The following is a 20,633-nucleotide window of genomic DNA, read 5'->3' as shown; positions in this document are numbered from 1 at the left end:
TGAAGCCCTCTAGAACGAGTTCAGAGTATCTGCAAAGGTGCCACAATCCTTAAGGCTCATGTTGCAGGGATACTGCACTGTACTGTGTACTGTTCTCTGTAGTCCCAGAAAACTTTTAAGGCCACTCCAGACATCACACATCTGTCCACATTGATATATTTTCCACCTTTTCTTTAGGCTATTTTAGCTTCCTTAATTTGCTTAGGCCTAATTCTTTTTATCACAGTGATATATTTTCCACATTTTCTTTAGACTATTTTATCTTCCTTAATTTGCTTACTTAATTTTATCAAATTACACTCGATCTTGACATCTATGAAATATGCAAGTGTTTTCAATTTTTTTGTGATTTTAATTTATTTAATCATCCAATATTTATTATTCGAACATATTTTCAAATATTATACCTTTCTATATTATAAGAACATATTTTCAAATATTATACCTTTCTATTATACCTTTCTATATAATTGTGTCATCAAACATCATCACATGAGTTTTCCTTGTTTCTTGCCTTGCAAACCATTCAAATATCTTGTGTCTAGTGACACTGCCTTTCAATTTGCTAGGTGGCGCTGTCAGGGTCCTAAAACTGCGGTCCTGAAACTGCGGTCCTGAAACTGCTGCTCTACGGCGACATCTGCTGGCAACTACGAATATGGCATAACTAACAGTTTTATAGCTAATTCCACATCGTAATCTTAACGATCCTTGTGGTTGAACGGAATTATTGCCGTTCTGCAATGCAGATAGCGTAGTTTCGAATACGGGAGCAATGGCTTTCATCGAAAAAATACAAATAAGCCCAAATATTATTTTCTAACAGTTTGAGACGATAAATTCTGTACAGTTGTTACATATTCATTTATATTAGTGCTGTCAGTTTAACGTGTTATTAAAGGCGTTAACACAAACCCAAATTAACGGCGTCAATTTTTTTATCGCGCGAATAACGCTCTTTTTGGCCTAGCAAACTTTGTAGTTTTTTTCACATGCTGTTGCAACAACTACCGACGTTAGAAAAACTACAACACCACACCGGATCTAGCTAGACTGGAAACAAAACAACAGGCACGCCACACACTTGTTTGGCTTGCGAGCCGGCTAAAGAGTAGTAGCAGAGCCTGTTTACGGATATTAGACATTCTCTGATAGTTGGCTAACGTTACATTTTGAGTGGATGGCGAGCGTGAGACGCTGAAATGGATGCCAATAAGATTCTGAATGGAAAGTTTACTTTAAAAAAGTTGCCAAATGGTTCCATTGACAAGACCAAAGTGATCTGTGTTTTTTGTTGTTGTAAACTGAGCTATCATCGCAGCACATCCAGTCTGAAATACCACTTGATGGCCAAGCACAAAGCTGATGCGAATTCTCCGCCCCCTCGTCAAAGCCAGGCGATTGCAATGTTGTTTTCAATAAAAAAAAATATTTGCACAAAGCAATCCAAACCACTTTTCCATGTTGATAAGAGCATTAAAATTTGAAAAAAGAATGGAACAAAAAGAAATAAAGGGACATTTAGAATAGATAAAAATGCGATTAATTGTGATTAATCGCGAGTTAACTATGACATTAATGCGATTAAATATTTTAATTGTTTGACAGCACTAATATATATATATATATATATATATATATATACCCCTAAAAATCCACTTTTCTCAGGATATAATTTTTTGTCTAGTAATCTGAATTCTGAATTTGAAAGGGGGGGGCAAAAAAAATACTCACCGCTGGGGGATAGATTTTTTAAAAGTCGCCTTTCTGTTTTAAAAAGCCTTTTAAAATGTAATTGACATCATACACATTGTACGGCCCGAGATGCTGCTTGACGGCAAGCTCTGGTTGCTGCCACTTTTCTCTCGAGGCATCGACAACACAGCTGACAGGGGAGGCTCTCCCTGTCAATACCAAGCCCCCACCCCTTGGCTTGAAGCAACGGCGGTGGATGTAGGTGGTATTGCATTTACGGTTAGGTTTCGACTCTTTCGGTCGTTTTTCGCTGGTCTCCCAGCATGCGCAACCCGCCTTCTTCAGAGGATTCAGAACGCAGCGGCCCGCCTGGTCTACAATCTATCCAGACGCTCCCACATTACCCCGCTCCCCGGCCCGCATCAGATTCAAGACCCTGGTACTGACCTTCCGAGCAGTGAATGGGACTGCACCCGACTACATCAAGTCTCTCCTGCAGCCTTACACCCCCACCCGCCACCTACGGTCTTCTTCTGACAACCGCCTGGTGGTCCCACCGCTCAAGACCGCCCGGTCCCAACACAAGCTGTTCTCCTGCCTGGCCCCCCAGTGGTGGAATCAAATCCCCACCTCCATCAGAGACACAGACTGTCTCTCCACCTTTAAGAGAAGGCTCAAGACGCACTTGTTCCGGGAGTACAACAGTACTGAGGAATGGTTTGCTGAACCCAAAGCTAGTTTCCTCAAGGATCACAATGACTCTTGCTTAGACTGTTGCGCTTGTTGGTTAGTGGTAGCTGATTTTGACTGTTGTATTCTATTTTACTTAATCCTATTTTTATTGCTGTCCTACAGGTACACTTGCACTTATAGATTATTGTTGTTTAAATTGTAACTTGCTTAACTACATGCTCTTATGGTTTCTTCCCTTTAGCACTTATTTTTTGGTTGTTCATAATGTGTGCTTCTTGTTTTTGGCTACCCGCAATGCTTTGAGGCTATCTTGTTGTTATTATCAGTGACCTATGCACTTTGTAAAGCTCTCTCTTGGAAGTCGCTTTGGATAAAAGTGTCTGCTAAATGAATACATGTAAATGTAAATGTTTTATTCTATTAACTCCAGTCAACATTTACAAAACTATCTCCCCCAATAATTTTTGTTTGATTCTCGAACCTGGCTCATATTACTAGCTTTTTCACAGAATACTTTTTCCAGATTTTTGCTATGTTTGACACCAATCCGAAATGGGTAAACTAGCACCCCATTTATTTGTCTACGTCAGTAAAAGTTGCCTGCAAATGTGCTTGCGGATACCAACAGGGCACAAGCACAAAAGTTCACATTGTCCGATAGCTGATTTACATTGAGCTGAATGAGCCATACACTTATATTGAATGAGCACAGGGAAAAATTGCTTGAGTTGCCTGCCTTGTTGTAGCAAGTTTAGCATATGGTTGTCACACATACAGTGCCCTCCAAAAGTATTGGAACAGTGAGGCCAATTCCTTTATTTTTGCTGTAGACTGAAAACATTTGGGCTTGACATCAAACGATGAATGTGAAACCAGAGATCAACGTTTCAGCTTTTATTTCCAGGTATTTACATCAGGATCTGATGCACAAATTAGAAAATATCACCTTTTTGTTAGAACCCACCCATTTGTCACGTGAGCAAAAGCATTGGAACATGTGACTGACAGGTGTGTTTTGTTGCCCAGGTGTGTCCTATTACATACGTTATTCAATCAATAAATACCACTGAATGTCTACACTCAGGTTCAGATTGGGTAAGATAGGTTTTGTCTATGCAGACTGTATTCAGAGGTGAAAACAACATGAAAACCAGAGAGCTGTCTTTGGATGAAAAACAAGCAATTGTGAGTCTTAGAGAAGATGGAAAATCAATCAGAGCCATTGCAGAAACATTGGCCATAGCCAGTACAACCATTTGGAATGTCCTGAAAAAGAAGAAAACTACTGGTGTACTAAGTAACAGACGTCGAACAGGTAGACCAAGGAAAACATCAGCAGTTGATGACAGAAACATTGTGAGAGCTGTAAAGAAAGACCCTAAAACAACTGTTAGTGAGATCAGCAACAACCTCCAAAGGGCAGGAGTGAAGGTATCACTATCTACTGTTTGCAGAAGACTTCATGAACAAAAGTACAAGGGCTACACCAGAAGATGCAAACCACTCATTAGCAAGAAGAATAGGAAGGTCAGGCTGGAATTTGCCAAAAAGTACAGAGATGAACCTCAAAAATTCTGGGACAAAGTTTTATGGACTGATGAGACAAAGATTCACTTTTACCAAAGTGATGGAAAGGCTAAAGTTTGGAGAAAGAAAGGAACTGCTCATGATCCCAAACACACAAGCTCATCTGTGAAACACGGTGGAGGTAATGTCATGGCTTGGGCTTGCATGGCTTCTTCTGGGACGGGCTCATTAATCTTCATTGAGGATGTAACACATGATGGCAGCAGCAAAATGAACTCGGAAGTCTACAGAAACATTTTGTCTGCCAATTTAAGGAAAGATGCAACCAAACTGATTGGCAGAGCCTTCATCATGCAGCAAGATAACGACCCAAAACACACTGCCAAAACAACAAAGGAGTTCATCAGGGGCAAGAAATGGAAGGTATTAGACTTGCCAAGTCAATCTCCAGACTTAAACCCTATAGAGCAGGGGTTTTCAAAGTGTGGGGCGCGCCTCCCCTGGGGGGCGCCAAATAGTTTTAGGGGAGGCGCGCCAAAGAGTTTCAGGGGAGGCGGCAAGTATATATATTTTTTATTATTGAAAAAAATATGCTTTCTGGAAAATTATAATTTGGTAGATATATGGAATATACATATTTTAATGTCATTTAATCATTCTCTCAGTCTGGACAGCATGTGAAGTATACTTGACACAAAACATCTTTAGCTAGCGGTGACAGCAACTTTGCCGATAGAAAATGTCTGAACCCAGCAGAAAGCGCAGAAAATATGACTAGGTATATATAAAGTTGGGATTTTCTTGGATAGGGCCATACGATGTTCAAAAGCCACAATGTGTGGTCTGTAAAGAGGCTAACCCTAACTGAGGCATCATATCTCGTTGCATTACGTAGGCCTATTGCAAAGGCGGGTAAGCCCCACAGCATCGGCGAAACGGGCAGCGCTAGGGAGGGGCTAGCAGGTGCTTCAGCACCCCCAAGAAAGACCAAAGCACCCCGATAGCACCCCCCAAAATATTGCTTGTTTATTAATAGTTTTCAGGCCATCGGGAGAATTCACAGTGGGCCGCTCTGCCCGCTTATAAAATCGGCTGCTTTCTCTTTGTTTTTTTCACACACCGAATGAAAGGATATGTGTTAAATATGTTAAGTTACTGTGTGACTGATAAGTAAGCTAATGGGCTACACTAGGTTTTAATCTAAATAAGCACATTATCACACCGTGCATTAAAAAGTGCAGTTTTCAGTTGTCGCGCATGCTCTCTTTCTCAAACACAAGTGCCTGTACCAAGTGTTTGCCATGGAGACAATAAATATGGAGTTAGATTAGTTTCATAATTCAAACAAACAAATGTAACACGATTCAAACAAACGTAACACGATTCAAACAAACCTAACACGATTCAAACAAACGTAACACGATTCACAAATGTATTTCGTGATTCACAAATGTAACACGATTCACAAATAAATGACCCCCATTACATTTGTTTGCAACCTGACAAACACAAGTTACAAATCGGAGAACACGAGTTACAAATTGGAAAACACGAGTTACAAATCCCTGCATTCGTTGGTGTGGATTTTTGGAACTTTCCTGACGCGCTTAGATTCACAAATGCATTTTTTCTAAAGTATATTCTCTGCAGTCTATCAGATCCTCTCTTTCAATTTTAGCCAATCACATTAACGTGTCTGTGGACTTCAACAACCTGCCATAATAACGCACATCGTCTCCTTCAGATCACGAGCAATGTCGTCTGGTAGCATGTAGGTGAAATATTGCTTGTTAATCAGGGACAAGCTGAAACTAATCTAACTCCAAAAATAAACCATCATTTATTGTTGTGGAGGGAGTTAGCTAGATTAAGCTGATAAGAGAAGAATAAAATAGAAGGGAAAAAGATGCCAGGAGGAACTGAAAAAGCCAGGTAAAAAAAGAAAGATCTGTCACTTCATAAATCTAGGTTCCTGCAAGGGTGGGAAAAATATGTTTTCTCAAAAGCCCTGAATCTTTCAGGTAAACATTTGGGTTGTAATTTCCGGAAAATATAAGAATATGAGTCCAACTTAATGTTCATATTAAGCTAGGCTACATAAAGCAAAAAAAAAAATTGCACTGAAATTAATGCAAAAAATGTTGCTCGCGCACCATGCACGCTCGCATTAATGTGAAGTTACGATTTCACCTCACATCAAAACCTTGACTAGGTCTTAGGTTCGGGTGCGCATTTCTCATCGCCTCTTGTCCCGGGGCAAGGTCCTCACCCGCCTGTGTGACTTGCGTGAGGAAGTCCTCCTATTTCTCGCCTAAAACAACTCTCCGTTGGTGAAACACATGGAGGACATGAACTGGGTGACAAGGTTAGCCTATTTGTCTGATATCTTTGAAAAGATAAATGTGCTCAACACTTCTCTGCAGGGAAAGGAGTGCCATGTATTTTTGGTACATGATAAAGTCAAGTGTTTTTTTTTTTTTGGGGGGGGGGGGCACCATCGTTACTTTCTTGAGCAATTAAATATATCTCTTGTTCTGGCTGTTTTGTGATATGCATGCCTAAAAAGAGCATACTATTTCTATACTAAAATAATATCTGCATTATAATTATTATGACTATGATGATTTTTCATTAGGCTATTTTTGGTGCCCCCTCAGCACTTGGTGCCCTACGCGCAATGCGAGTGGCGGGAGCGGCGGCACTGCCTATGTTGATCCCATTTGCTCGACAACAGAAGTGGAAACAACTAACGTTGTCATTTCAAATTATGTCTAGTCAATCTGTTGAAAACTGTGTTGTGCAGACACAATAGATTTATTTGTACGTTTTTATTTCAAGTCGCCACCTTCGATGTTTCAGTGAGTTATGTTGGGTTATGCTCTGCAGCTTCACTGGTTGTAAACCAACCAATCAGCACGCAGCTCATCTATATATTCATGAGCATACCATAGAAAGAAGAAACCCTCTTGTTTTATTCCAGAGCTATTTCACAGGGTGCATTAGGGCGCATAGAACAGCACCCGGGACATTTTCAGCCCAACCAATGTTACATACCCTATTCGGAGACCTTAAGGAACAGTGTGAAATACCCCCAAAAAAATCATTCTATGACCCCGTTAAAATGGGGGAGGCCCCGGTGACTTGATGTTCTCTCAAGGGAGGCTCACTGTCTTACACTTTGAAAACCCCTGCTATAGAGCATGCATTTTACCTGCTTAAGAGGAGACTGAAGGGAGGAACCCCACAAAACAAACAACAACTGAAAGAGGCTGCAGTGAAAGCTTGGGAAAGCATCAAAAAGGAAGAATGCAAAAGTTTGGTGACGTCAATGGGTCACAGACTTGCTGCAGTTATTGAAAGCAAAGGATTTGCAACTAAATATTAAGTCTTATTCACTTAAATATGTTCTAAGTATATCTGTTCCAATACTTTTGCTCACATGACAAATGGGTGGATTTAAACAAAAGGTTCTAGTTTCTTACTTGTGCATCAGATCTTGATGTAAATACATGGAAATAAAAGCTGAAATGTTGATCTCTAGTCTCACGTTCATTATTTGATGTCAAGCCCAAATGTTTTCAGTCTACAGCAAAAATAAAGGAATTCGCCTCACTGTTCCAATACTTTTGGAGGGCACTGTACATGAAATGTTGTTAATATAGTTTATTCCCGTTATTTTAAAACAGATTTGATATTTCGTAAAAACATTCATGACATGATGGCAAATATATTGTGTTAAGCGCGAACATATTGTTGACATGTCTATCTGGAGCAAAGACGAAGATTCATACTTCAACTGTTAGGGCACCCTAGTCTGAGGGGGCACCAAAAAATTGCCAACTGAAAAATCATCATAGTTATAATTATAATGCCGATATTATTTCAGTAGGTCTATATAAATATTACGCACCTTTTAGGCATGTATATCACAAAACAGCCCCCCACAAAAAAACAAATACACACAACTTTCCAAGCTCGCCGTGGGTGCCCTTTCCTTTCTCAGTGGCCTGACGAACTTTGACAGTAGGCTAGGTAAACTTTTCGAAAATGGCCTCAAAAAGTCAACAGGAGTCAGGGGCAGAAAAAGAAATAAACTGCGAGATGATTCCCGTGCATCACTTTCAGGTAAGTCCATGTTTAATTACGGGAAATGTGCTGCTAACTTAGCCTATGTGTAACGCAGGGAAACTAAAGGGTTAATGTTAAACGGATGTTAGTCTTAACTGACTGTGGAGTTAACCTATCAGATTGAGATGGGTTGGGGGTTTGGGCCAATTAAATGACACCTATATTGAGGGTCGCCCTTGGAAAAGAGCGGGGGGAAAACCCTAGGAGAAAAAAAACGGAAGATTTCCTTCAAAGAGCTGGATGTTTGTTAAAGGAAAAAAGAGAAAACGATTATAAACTAAATCAAAGTGCTCAAACTAAGTAATAATAACAAACATATTATTATTATTAGAGACTGATCTTTTAGAGCCTGGAACCATCGGCATTGGGAAACAGCAATTGCACACTTTTGACCGTCTTGGTAAGCTTCACTCGTTGAACTACGATGCTAGCATGAATATCACAATGCACACACAAGTTGATGTTCGTTCTTTATTAAAATGATTACAAGGTTTAGTTGTGAAATCTTGTAGGTTAGTTCAGACTGTTATACAAGGGTTTAAAATGCTAAAGAGCCTGCTCAAACTCACTGATAGTCAGTGGTCTAACACAAACGGATAAAGATGAGGAATTATTTGATGTTCTGAAAAAACATGGCTCTATTGCTAGATCAGTTTACATAAAAGACCCTAAATCAGAATTCTATCAAGACCTAATAATTGAGTTTACCAGTGGAATAGCTTTAGAATCCTTAGAGTCACTGTTGCCTTATGAATATACACCATCGAGTGATCCAAGTATCAAATATCTTATGAGGACCCTATCAAGCGTTTACGCACAACAAGTAGGGAAAAGTGTCACCCGATCTTATCTAGATGGATTAAGAGACATAGCTAAACTTAGCGGAATACATTTTGAATCAGTTTTCAAGGAGATGCTGACTCAGATGAGTGCATCCGTGACTTCAGCAGATACTGAAGAAGAAGAAAGCGAAATCCGCCCTGAAGCATCGTCTCACCCATTGGCTGAAACCACAGCTGCCCAACCATCACAACCTTTCTCTGCAGGCACAAATGAACCACCAGGATTCAGTGCAAAGGTTCTTAATCCACCTCAAGTCCAGAGACTGGTGGTTGAACACATAGTAAGAAGTGGAGATGCTACATCCCAGGTGCATGCACCATTGAGACTAAGAGTTTTTTCTGGCAAGAGTCCCCGACCTAGCAACGAAGCTGATTATGATACCTGGCGCTCTAGTGTTGAGCTAATTCTAAAAGATCCTGCTGTGTCTGACTTGCATAGGACTAGGAGAATGCTAGATAGCCTTTTGCCACCGGCTGCAGATGTCATAAAACATTTGAGCCCAGAAGCCCCACCCTCAGCGTACCTCCAGCTTTTAGACTCAACTTTTGGTGCTGTGGAGGATGGCGATGAACTATTTGCCAAGTTCATGAGTACTCTACAGGATGCTGGGGAGAAACCTTCTCTGTACCTTTACAGATTTCAAGTGGCACTGAACATGACCATCAAACGAGGCGGCATTGACCCTAAAGAAACAGATCGACATCTTATCAAGCAATTTTGCAGGGGCTGTTGGGATAACAACATTATTGCGGATCTACAACTGGAACAAAAACGAAAATGTCCGCCTTCGTTCGCTGAGCTATTACTATTGCTTCGCACAGAAGATGATAAGTATTCTGCAAAAGCTACACGCATGAAGCAACATCTTGGTTTATCTAAACAGCGGGTACTGGCACATTCCCAGAGAGCATGGGTCTCCAGTGAAATGGAAGAAGTAGAACCAGACATGCAATCACTTGCCACTGAGACTCAAGAGTTAAGGAGGAAAATAGCAGAACTTCAGAGCCAGCTAGCAACATTGACTACTAAACGCCAAACTTCAAAGAACGCTCTAAAGAAAGGAACATCAGAAAAACCTCCAACAAATGAACAGAAGAAAGCAGGTAAACCGGGTGCTGAGACACTAGCAGCTACACATGGTAAACAAACAAGTAAACCTAGACCCTGGTATTGTTTTTCATGTGGTGAGGATGGTCACATCGCATCTTCTTGTGAAGACGAGGCAAATCCTGCATTGGTCGCCGCTAAACGTAAGCAGTTGAGGGAGAAACAACTTATGTGGGAATCTCAAAACAGTGCTTCAAATGTCACTTTAAACTAGAATCAGTTCCTATCATGGGACAGATAGGGACTGAAACAAATTACCACTGTCCCAACTCAACCAATCATGTCTTAAAAAAATGTCAGCGAACTAAACAGCAGACTCCTAAACTACCTAGAGGGTTAATAGGGACAAAATGTACTGCACAAGTCAATATAGCAGGGAACCAATGTGATTGTTTATTAGATACTGGCTCACAGGTAACTACAATCCCCATGTCATTTTACAAAAAGCATTTGTCAGAACAACCTATTAAGTCTCTTAACAACTTACTGGAAGTAGAGGGTGCTAATGGACAATCTGTGCCTTATGAAGGCTATGTTGAGATAACTTTTACTTTCCCTGAAGAGTTTCTTGAGAAAAGTATTGAAGTAACTACTTTAGCTTTGATTGTACCTGACATAAAGTCTCACCACAAATCTGTAGTGTTAATAGGTACAAACACTCTGGATGTTCTTTTTGAACAATACTCAAAAGTCAAATCCTCCAACCACCAGCCATTCCCTTTTGGCTACAGGGCAGTTCTAAAAATACTTGAACTGAGGCATAAGCAAAGTACAGATAGTAATCTCGGCTGGGTTAGATTAACAGATAAGGTTCCTAGAGTGATGTCTGCAGGCCAGTCCCTCATCCTGAAAGGATCTGCCAGTGTGCATGGCCAACCTGCAGACAATTGGGTTGTAATGGAGCATCCCTCCGTGTCCTCCTTACCTGGTGGGGTACTTGTGAAAAGTTGCTTTCTTCCTCTTCCAAGCAAATGTCCTTACCAGTTACCAGTGGTGCTTACGAATGAATCAAAGCATGATGTCACCATACTGCCAAGATGCGTCATAGCTGAGCTCCATGCCGTTGAGAGAGTACTGTCTCAAGAACACTCAGTATCCAGGCCGTACTCTTCAGATAATGAGTATGTACCAGTTCAAGAGCCAAAGCTTAACCTCGATTTTGGTGAGTCTCCGTTGCCCTTACAGTGGAAGGAGCGTATTACTGAGAAGCTCATTGCAATGCCTGAGGTCTTTGCACAGCATGACCTAGATTTTGGGCATACGCACAAAGTAAAACATCACATCCACCTAAATGATGAGACTCCATTCAAACACAGGGCCCGGCCAATTCATCCACAAGATCTGGAAGCCGTACGTAAACATCTCCGCGAGCTTTTGGAAAGTGGAGTGATCCGTGAATCGGAATCCCCTTTTTCATCACCAATAGTGATAGTCAGGAAGAAGAATGGCGATGTCAGATTGTGCATAGACTATCGGAAATTAAATCTCCAAACTGTGAAAGATGCATATGCTTTGCCAAACCTAAAAGAGAGACATTCTCAGCCCTAACAGGCTCCAAGTGGTTTACTGTACTTGATTTAAAGTCTGGGTATTACCAGCTAGAAGTAGAAGAGTCCGACAAGCCCAAGACTGCATTTGTTTGCCCTCTGGGGTTTTGGGAATTTAATCGCATGCCTCAGGGAGTGACCAATGCCCCAAGTACTTTTCAAAGGTTAATGGAGAAATGCATGGGTGATATTAACCTTAAGGAAGTACTTGTTTTCTTGGATGACTTGATAGTGTTCTCCGAAACTCTAGAGGAACATGAGACCCGGCTGTTACATGTGCTTGCTCGTCTCAAGGAGTATGGATTAAAGCTGTCCGTAGAAAAATGTAAGTTTTTCCAGACTTCTGTCCGATACCTTGGGCACATTGTGTCAGACAAAGGTGTAGAAACCGACCCAGAAAAGATCCAGACACTAAAAACCTGGCCAAGTCCAAAAAACCTTAAGGAGTTAAGATCCTTCCTTGGCTTCTCTGGCTACTACCGCCGATTTATCAAGGATTACTCTAGAATAGTGAAGCCACTAAATGACCTAACCTCAGGTTACCCCCCCCTTCGCAAAAATTGCAAAATAAAGGAAGGAAAAGATGAATATTTCCACCCAAAGGAGCCCTTTAAGGGTCGTTGGTCAATTGCCTGCCAGCAGGCATTTGAGTCCATTATTGACAAGCTTACTACGGCGCCTGTCCTAGGTTTTGCAAATCCTAAACTACCGTACATCCTTCATACGGATGCTAGCACTACAGGGTTGGGAGCTGCGTTATATCAGGAACAGAGGGGGCAAATGCGTGCCATCGCTTTTGCCAGTAGAGGACTATCACACAGTGAGTCCCGCTATCCGGCTCATAAACTTGAGTTCTTAGCGCTTAAATGGAGTGTGACTGAAAAGTTTAGGGATTATCTTTATGGTAATGAGTTCACTGTCGTAACAGATAGTAACCCTTTGACTTACATCCTCACAACAGCAAGACTTGATGCCACTAGCTATAGATGGTTAGCAGCACTTTCCACCTTCTCTTTTAAACTACAGTATAGGGCAGGTAGACAAAACTTGGATGCTGATGGTCTCTCAAGACGACCTCATGGGGAATTGTTAAATGACCACTCATCCCAGAAAGAGCAGGAGAGGATTTATCAATTCACCCAGTATCATTTAGCGGATTTAGGGAGCCCTCATTCTATCTGTGATGATGTAATCAAAGCTATTTGTGAGGGGCACCTTGTTCATCAGACGGTGGATGGCAGTATCACCTTGGTTGAATCACTCGCACTATACCCAGATGCAGTGCCTGATAGTTACGGAGAGGAAGGTGAGCAGGGTGGGGTATCAACCCTACCCCAACTGACAGAAGCAGACCTGGCAAACGAACAAAGATCTGATCCTGTCCTCAAGGAAGTAATAGCCCACATGGAGTTGGGAGAAAAGCCTCCACCGACAGTACGACAGGAGCTTCCTGAACTTTCCTTTCTATTGCGAGAATGGAATCGTCTGGAATTTAAAAATCAAGTCCTTTACAGGAGACGCCAAGATAAAGACTTGACTGTTTATCAGTTAGTGCTGCCTGAAGTGCTTCGACCTATGGTGTTAAGAGAGTTACATGACAGTATGGGACATATGGGTATCGAGAGAACTCTTGATCTGGTACGGTCCAGGTTCAACTGGCCACAAATGGCAGCTGCAGTAGAACAGAAGGTTAAGACTTGTGACCGTTGTGTACATAGAAAGACATTACCTGAAAAGGCGGCACCCTTGGTCAATATACAAGTAACTAGACCCTTGCAGCTGGTCTGCATGGATTTCTTGTCAATAGAACCAGATCGAAGCAACACAAAAGATGTTTTGGTAATCACCGATCACTTCACTAAATATGCTGTAGCAATCCCGACAGCAAATCAAAAAGCAAGAACTGTTGCAAAGTGTTTGTGGGACAATTTCATTGTGCACTATGGGTTCCCGGAACGTCTGCATAGTGATCAAGGACCAGACTTCGAGTCCCGCACCATCAAAGAACTCTGTGACATTTCAGGTATTCAGAAGACAAGAACCACTCCATACCACCCAAGGGGCAATCCAGTCGAACGTTTCAACAGGACCCTGCTCGATATGCTTGGCACATTGAAGGAACAAGACAAAACTCATTGGAAAGCCATTGGTACATGCTTATAATTGCACAATAAATGAAGTCACAGGATTCAGCCCATACGAGTTAATGTTCGGACGTCAACCCAGGTTGCCTGTTGACTTAGCTTTCAACTTGCCCATCAATGACAATGTGCAGAGATCTCATTCTCAGTATGTCCGGGATCTGAGGTCACAATTGGAGCAGAGTTACCAGATAGCGACACGCCAAGCACTAAAGAGTGCTGTAAGAAATAAAGCCCGATTCGACAAAGATATTACTGCTTCTAGGCTGGAGGTTGGTGACCGAGTGTTGGTTAGAAATGTTCGCCTTCGTGGGAAGCATAAGTTAGCTGATAAATGGGAACCTGAAAGCTATGTGGTTGTGAAGAAAACACCTGATCTCCCTGTATACACTGTCCGGAGTGATACTAAGAACGGACCTCTTCGTACTCTGCATAGAGACCTCTTGCTTCCCTGTGGGTTTTTGCCTATTCCAGAAGTTTCGCAACCGGTCTTGGCAAAACCTGCCTCCAGACCCAAGACACGTTTGAATCCAGGTGTAAAGGCCTTTGATGAGGAATCTCGATCGGATGGCGAAGATGAAGACCCCACCTGTTGGTTGGAATATCCATCTGTTGCTGAACCTGTACAGTTCCCTACTGTTCATGACATTTCCAGTCCGGGCAAAGAGATGGATGATTCTATGATTGATCCTGCCGTTTTCGTTTTCCCCAACGATGCCAACAACTTAGGAGTTCCATGTGATGACTTGCTTGATGACACACCGGATGTTGGATTGCCTGTTGTTATTTCCCAAGAAAGTGACCCACCTAATGCTACTCCTGATGGAGACAACTCCATTACTTCCCTGGAAGACAGAGAGAGTGGAGAAGGAACTTCTGCTGGACTTCAGGATGCTATAGAACTTGCTACAAATCAAACAGAGAATACTTCTGAAGCTTCTGTCAGACGGTCTACTCGGCAGAGAATGCAGCCTGATCGACTTGCATATTCCCGATATGGGAATCCATTGATCTCTGTAGTACAGTCTTTGTTCCATGGACTAAGTACGGCCCTTATAAATTCATTGGAGTACACTGATACTTTTTCAAATGACTTACCAGGAGTAGTGACAGTTCAGCCACTTCCAACATGCACAGGGACGTGCATGACTTCAAGGGGGGAGTGTGTAACGCAGGGAAACTAAAGGGTTAATGTTAAACGGATGTTAGTCTTAACTGACTGTGGAGTTAACCTATCAGATTGAGATGGGTTGGGGGTTTGGGCCAATTAAATGACACCTATATTGAGGGTCGCCCTTGGAAAAGAGCGGGGGGAAAACCCTAGGAGAAAAAAACCGGAAGATTTCCTTCAAAGAGCTGGATGTATGTTAAAGGAAAAAAGAGAAAACGATTATAAACTAAATCAAAGTGCTCAAACTAAGTAATAATAACAAACATATTATTATTATTAGAGACTGATCTTTTAGAGCCTGGAACCATCGGCATTGGGAAACAGCAATTGCACACTTTTGACCGTCTTGGTAAGCTTCACTCGTTGAACTACGATGCTAGCATGAATATCACAATGCACACACAAGTTGATGTTCGTTCTTTATTAAAATGATTACAAGGTTTAGTTGTGAAATCTTGTAGGTTAGTTCAGACTGTTATACAAGGGTTTAAAATGCTAAAGAGCCTGCTCAAAATAGGCGCTAGCTTTATTTTATTTTTTTCATATCTCATGAAAACAGGGCTTTGGCGCATAGCTCATGGCCGATATAATGTTGGTTAGCATAGGCATTGTGTTAAAAGTTCCGCTCTGGCTAAAAGGTTATTTTGTTTGAAGGAAGACAAAATTAATAGCAAAATATAAATTGTTTTGTATACTCTGACCTTGCCACACATCTAGGTCAGGTTTTTTGTTGGGATACGTTGAATTGGATGGCGAGCCAACCCACGAGGATAAAGCTGGAAGATTTGGAGCCTTCATTTTGAGGACGAACTATTCTCTTCTTTCATATTGGACTGGTAACAAGCTGATTCTGAAACCACCAATGGTGGTGATTTGTTTTCTTTGGTATAATTTAATTGAGCTGGAATCAACATTTATGAATATTGTTTTATGTTTCTGTGTGATCCAAATTGTGTAATACGGATGTTATTAGAGTCAAAGGGTGCACCCAGAAAGTAATTGATTGTATTGATATCTGTAGGAGATTGTCCTATTAACGCATGTAAGACCGTTTCTTTGTCTTCAAGTAAAAAAATCACAATACATATTGCAACTCAGTATTGCTGCTACCTCTTGTTCGCATCTAATTTCTTCTGATCAATTGGCCTATTCCTTCCATTTAGTATAGTTATCAACTTTGTTACATATGCATACACCTCGAACTAGCTGACGTTATTGCTAATTTTTGCACACTCAAATATGTTAGGTGCAAACTAAATTTAGATTTTACTGTTAAACATTATCCATGTATTTGAAATAACTGACGCCAGCTAGATGTTACTTTACTGTCCATTCTATGTTGCTTTTATATTCAATTGATCAAATAGTTTTTAAATGAGTAATAAAAGGTGGAGAGCTCCTTGGCTGCATGCTTTCAGTTTTAAATGTTTATAATTAATTTGGAAAACCATGCTAAGAAACGTAACGGTGGGGCTGAAAATTTAAGTATAATACATCATAATACATCACCTTCACTAGACAAGGTTTCACCAATTGAAAAATGGCTGTTTATTTTACATATTTTGTTTATGCTCCAAAAACTATTATGCACGCAAATAAAGGCCCCAAAATTTTGCGCGCTCGCATTATCTCCGTAACTAGCATCATATCAAACACAGAATGTGGACTCACTGTAAACCGACCAAGCGCGCAGCTCATCTATATATTCATGAGCATACCATAAAATGAGAAAACCTAGCATTTCATTCTGGGGCTATTTCACAGGGTTGCATCAGGGGGCAGAGAACAGCACCCGGGCCATTTTCAGCCAAACCACTGTTACATACCCTATGTGACAGTTCAGGGCTTAGGGAGGGGACATTGGGATTGGGCCTTTGTATCATAATTCTTTGCACAAATTTGTCCAAAACTGATACATTCAAGTTAAATATAATAATATTCATAGTTAACTACATTTGGCAAATATTACAATATGAGTCCAACATAATGTTTGTATTACATAAAGCTCCAAAAACTATTTTGCGCTCAAATTAATGCAACAAAAATGAAATTGAACGCTCTGCCCGGTTGCATGACTTGAAGTCTCAATGTACACTCACATCAAACCAATACAAGGTCCAAGGTTTGGGCTAAGCCCCTAATGTTTACAACGTCTGGCTCCACCCCTGCCTACCACCAAAAATATAATCTAATTATGTGGGAAACACTGGTAAGATTTTGGATGGATCAATGGATGAGTTGAGGTTTGTATGGATAAGTAAGGGTTTGTATGGATATATGGATGGATGGAAGAGTAAGGGTTTGTATGGCTCGATGTATGGCTAGATGAGTAAGGGTTTGTATGGATGAGTAAGAGTTTGAATGGATAGATGAATAGATGTGTGAGGCTTTGGAGGGATAGATGAGTAAGGGTTTGGATGGCTAGATGGATGAGTAAGGGTTTGGATAGATAGAAGAATGAATAATCTAACCTCCTGATGTGCTGCTACTCGATGCCCCTCTTCATCATGCTTCTCATCTCCTTCCTCAGGTTGCAAATGTGTGTCCTTCTCTGCACGATTGAACACACACACACACACAGTAGCCTTTTTAGGAGTCTAAAGTTGGAACAGTACAAAGGAGGTGTGAGTATCTTTCTCTCCGTCCCTCACCTTCCTCCTCATCTGCATGGGGGTCATCCTCTCCCTGGGCGATGTCATTGTCCATGTTCTCGTACTGGCTCCTCCTCCTTTGTAAACCACAGCACAGAGCGAAAGAGTTGTGTCAACTCCATTGCCTGACTCAATTTTTCCAATATAGCTGCAGAAATGTTCCAAACAAATCAGCTGCGTCATTGAGAAACAGCTGTATGACAACTCTGTTTGAAGGTAATAAGTTAAATTTGCACCATGTTCAATCTTTTTTTAAATCTTATTACAGTCGAATGGCAGTAGTAGTCTAGTACATTTAACATTGTTAGTACTGAGAATTGTCATGCTAGCTAGCAATAACATATCTTGCTAAATTAAACAATGTACTACAAAGTCAGTTATGACTTTGACAGTAGGGCAAGATTTAATAATGATGTATGTACAACAAATGACTTGTATGCAAGTTACTTTCAATGGTAATACATAAAAGGCATGAAGAGATTAAGTTACAGTACAGCTTTCATATTCGAGATGTGAATACATTGATACTATTACCAAGTGAGGGTACATACATGTTTTAGGCTCCGGGATAAGTATCATACATAGGACCAGAGCCATCTCTCTCTGGCTCTGCATAGGACATTAGCTAGCAAGCCAAAATAATTAAAAAATACTTTATTGGGTATCTCCACACAAAGAAAGTACACAAATAAAAGTGGATTGACAGGAAGACTAGAAACCGTTCTGTCAAAAAAAAAAAAAAGAAAAAAAAAGGAGCCATTGTCAGATTTGGTCCAAGTTAAACTGCTGTAATTCAGTCATATTTGACATATCAAGGTGAAACTTTGCATGGTACTTCTGGGGCGTGTCACCTTAAAGCCTATTAGGTTTGAACCATTCTTCAAAAATACATTTGATTTAGTGACACAAACATATTGAGGCAATGTGGACATTGACATAAATACACCCCTTTAAGCATTTTGTATTTGATTCAATTGCCTTAAGTAACGTTTTTAAATACGTCAATGATACATATCTGTACAAAATGTCAAGTCAATTAGACCTTTGGTTCAAGAGAAGAGGAATTTTTAAGGTTTTCCAAAATTATCACTGTATAGGAAAATCCATCATGGCGGACCTTATGGGTCATGAAGCATGCACACCAAGTTTCAGAAGAATTGGAGCAATGGGGTGGAAAAGCCATCACTTTAAAAATTAGACTTTTGGGCATGGCCTGTGGTGCCCCCTATGGTCCAATGTGGCCCATATTTGGTGTGGGGGTACCCACTTGGATGTAGTATCAATGTGCCAAATTAGAAAAATTATGACCAGGGACATTGAGGCGCAAGGAGAAGAAAATTAAGAAGAAGAATACTAAGAAAAACACAGGTTCCTTCCTACCGGAGGAACCCTAATAATAATAATAAGAATTTTAACAAAAACGATAGGTTCCCTCCTACCGGAAGAACCCTAATAATAAGAATACTAACAAAAACAATATGTTCCCTCCTATCGGAGGAACCCTAATAATAATACCAACAATTCCAATAGGGTTCCTCCTGACGGAGGAATCCTAATCAGTATTGATTGTGTAGAATTGACAACCAAATTTCCAGGGTATATACCCATGATACAAAGTTTCGCATAAAGGGGAACATTCCTACCCACCATTTTATTCAACTTTACTGGAGTGATATACGTTTGTATTAGCTATTTATAGTGGAGCAGTTTCAATCTTGTATTAATTGTATTTTGCTGTGCCTTTAAGCATGCCATTTCCCAGTCATCCTTAAGTATATCCTCTCCAATATCGGCTTTCCATGCTTCTAACCTGTCTTTGGATGATTCTTTTTCATGAGATACTAAAGTCCCACAAAACATGCTAGGGATAAATCTTGCCTTGGGCGCCACCTCTGACATCCCAAATGCCACCGCTACCAACTATGCCAACAAAAAGCTAGTAATCCGACGACGTGGGTGGCCTGTTACATACCCGAGGAGTGAGTTTCACCGATACACACCAGCTACGTCTATGAACTACTTGTTCTGAACAGGTGTTGTCAGTGAACAGGCTGTAAAACTGTTGGTTAAGTTACAGACACTCATGAAAAACTGATGCTAATTCTCTGGGAAACATTTTCTAACAGCAGTCAAGTTGTCATTGTTTGTGTCAAACAAGTTGTGAATTTGTTGTAATATTAAAACAGGAGATCATGACTGAGCCTACTCTGTGCTCAAAGTGATGCTCGAGCTCCACTGGTTTGCTCTGTAGGTGAACAAAACTTTCGGAAGACGTTGTGGCAGAATCACATGAAAAATTACAGGATACGCTTTTTTTCCATTGGTTTTTTTCCATTAAATCTTACCCAGATACAATGCTGCTATTTCCGATTGGCTATTGTGTAGACCCTTCCTTTTTTTTGATTGGCTGATAAGTGGCAGGCTCGACTAAGAACTCCAGGGGAGACGCTTGATTCCTGCCGGTTCCACAGTGAGTGGCGCGGCCAGAGGAATTTTGGTTGGGTTCTGCGGCATATTACATTTTTTCTGCGTGAGAAATACAATGTGTAGCGGGAGGGCGTGACAAAAGACTGAAATGTAAGTACTGTCACGCTCAATGCGTGACACTTGAGAGCCCTGGTTTGAGTTTTACCCGTGTCACAGCCCGTTGAATGATCTATTGTTGGATTTAAAGCACAATTGAAGTCCCCTCTTAAAATAAACAATCCGCTCATAGATAAGTAGATAAGTCAAGAAAGATATTCTTGAAGAAGTTGGGGTTATCCTCATTGGGACCATAAATACTCACTAGGTTCCATATAATTGATAGGATTGCATTGGACGATAACATATCTTCCACCTAGGTCTTGGATAGCTTTAACAATCTGCAATGGTATTGTCCAGTGAATAAGGATAAGCCCAGATCAGGCGATTGTCAAAAATGAGAGTTATGTCGCAAAAAGCAGAGCATAAACCAGCAGAGCGGTGTTATTTTCAGCAGCAGGGTAACTGGAATTTTTTATTAAAAAACCTTGTTATCCCGAAAAATTATAATACTGCAGCAATTAACAGTGCAACATACAATACTTACAGGGATACAATATGGCAAAACATTGTTGACCGTTTAAATTCGCAAATTGTAGGCCTACCA

General features: G+C 40.8%; 1 protein-coding gene across 4 annotated transcripts in view; it reads right to left on the bottom strand.

Moving 5' to 3' along the window:
- golim4a (golgi integral membrane protein 4a) overlaps positions 1 to 20,633 on the bottom strand; it is a 93,687-nt gene that overhangs the window by 11,615 nt on the left and 61,439 nt on the right. For all 4 annotated transcript variants that reach the window (XM_084673708.1, XM_084673710.1, XM_084673711.1 and 1 more), the window contains exons 11-12: positions 17,504 to 17,580; positions 17,324 to 17,403 (exon numbers count right to left, since the gene is read on the bottom strand). In XM_084673708.1, coding sequence (XP_084529834.1) covers positions 17,324 to 17,403; positions 17,504 to 17,580 — 157 coding nt within the window. The remainder of the gene's footprint in view (positions 1 to 17,323; positions 17,404 to 17,503; positions 17,581 to 20,633) is intronic.

Source organism: Hypomesus nipponensis, chromosome 15 (assembly GCF_054491055.1).
Source record: "Hypomesus nipponensis isolate SF chromosome 15, ASM5449105v1, whole genome shotgun sequence".
Classification (NCBI taxonomy): Eukaryota; Metazoa; Chordata; class Actinopteri; order Osmeriformes; family Osmeridae; genus Hypomesus; species Hypomesus nipponensis.
This window is presented reverse-complemented; position numbering and strand designations above follow the sequence as displayed.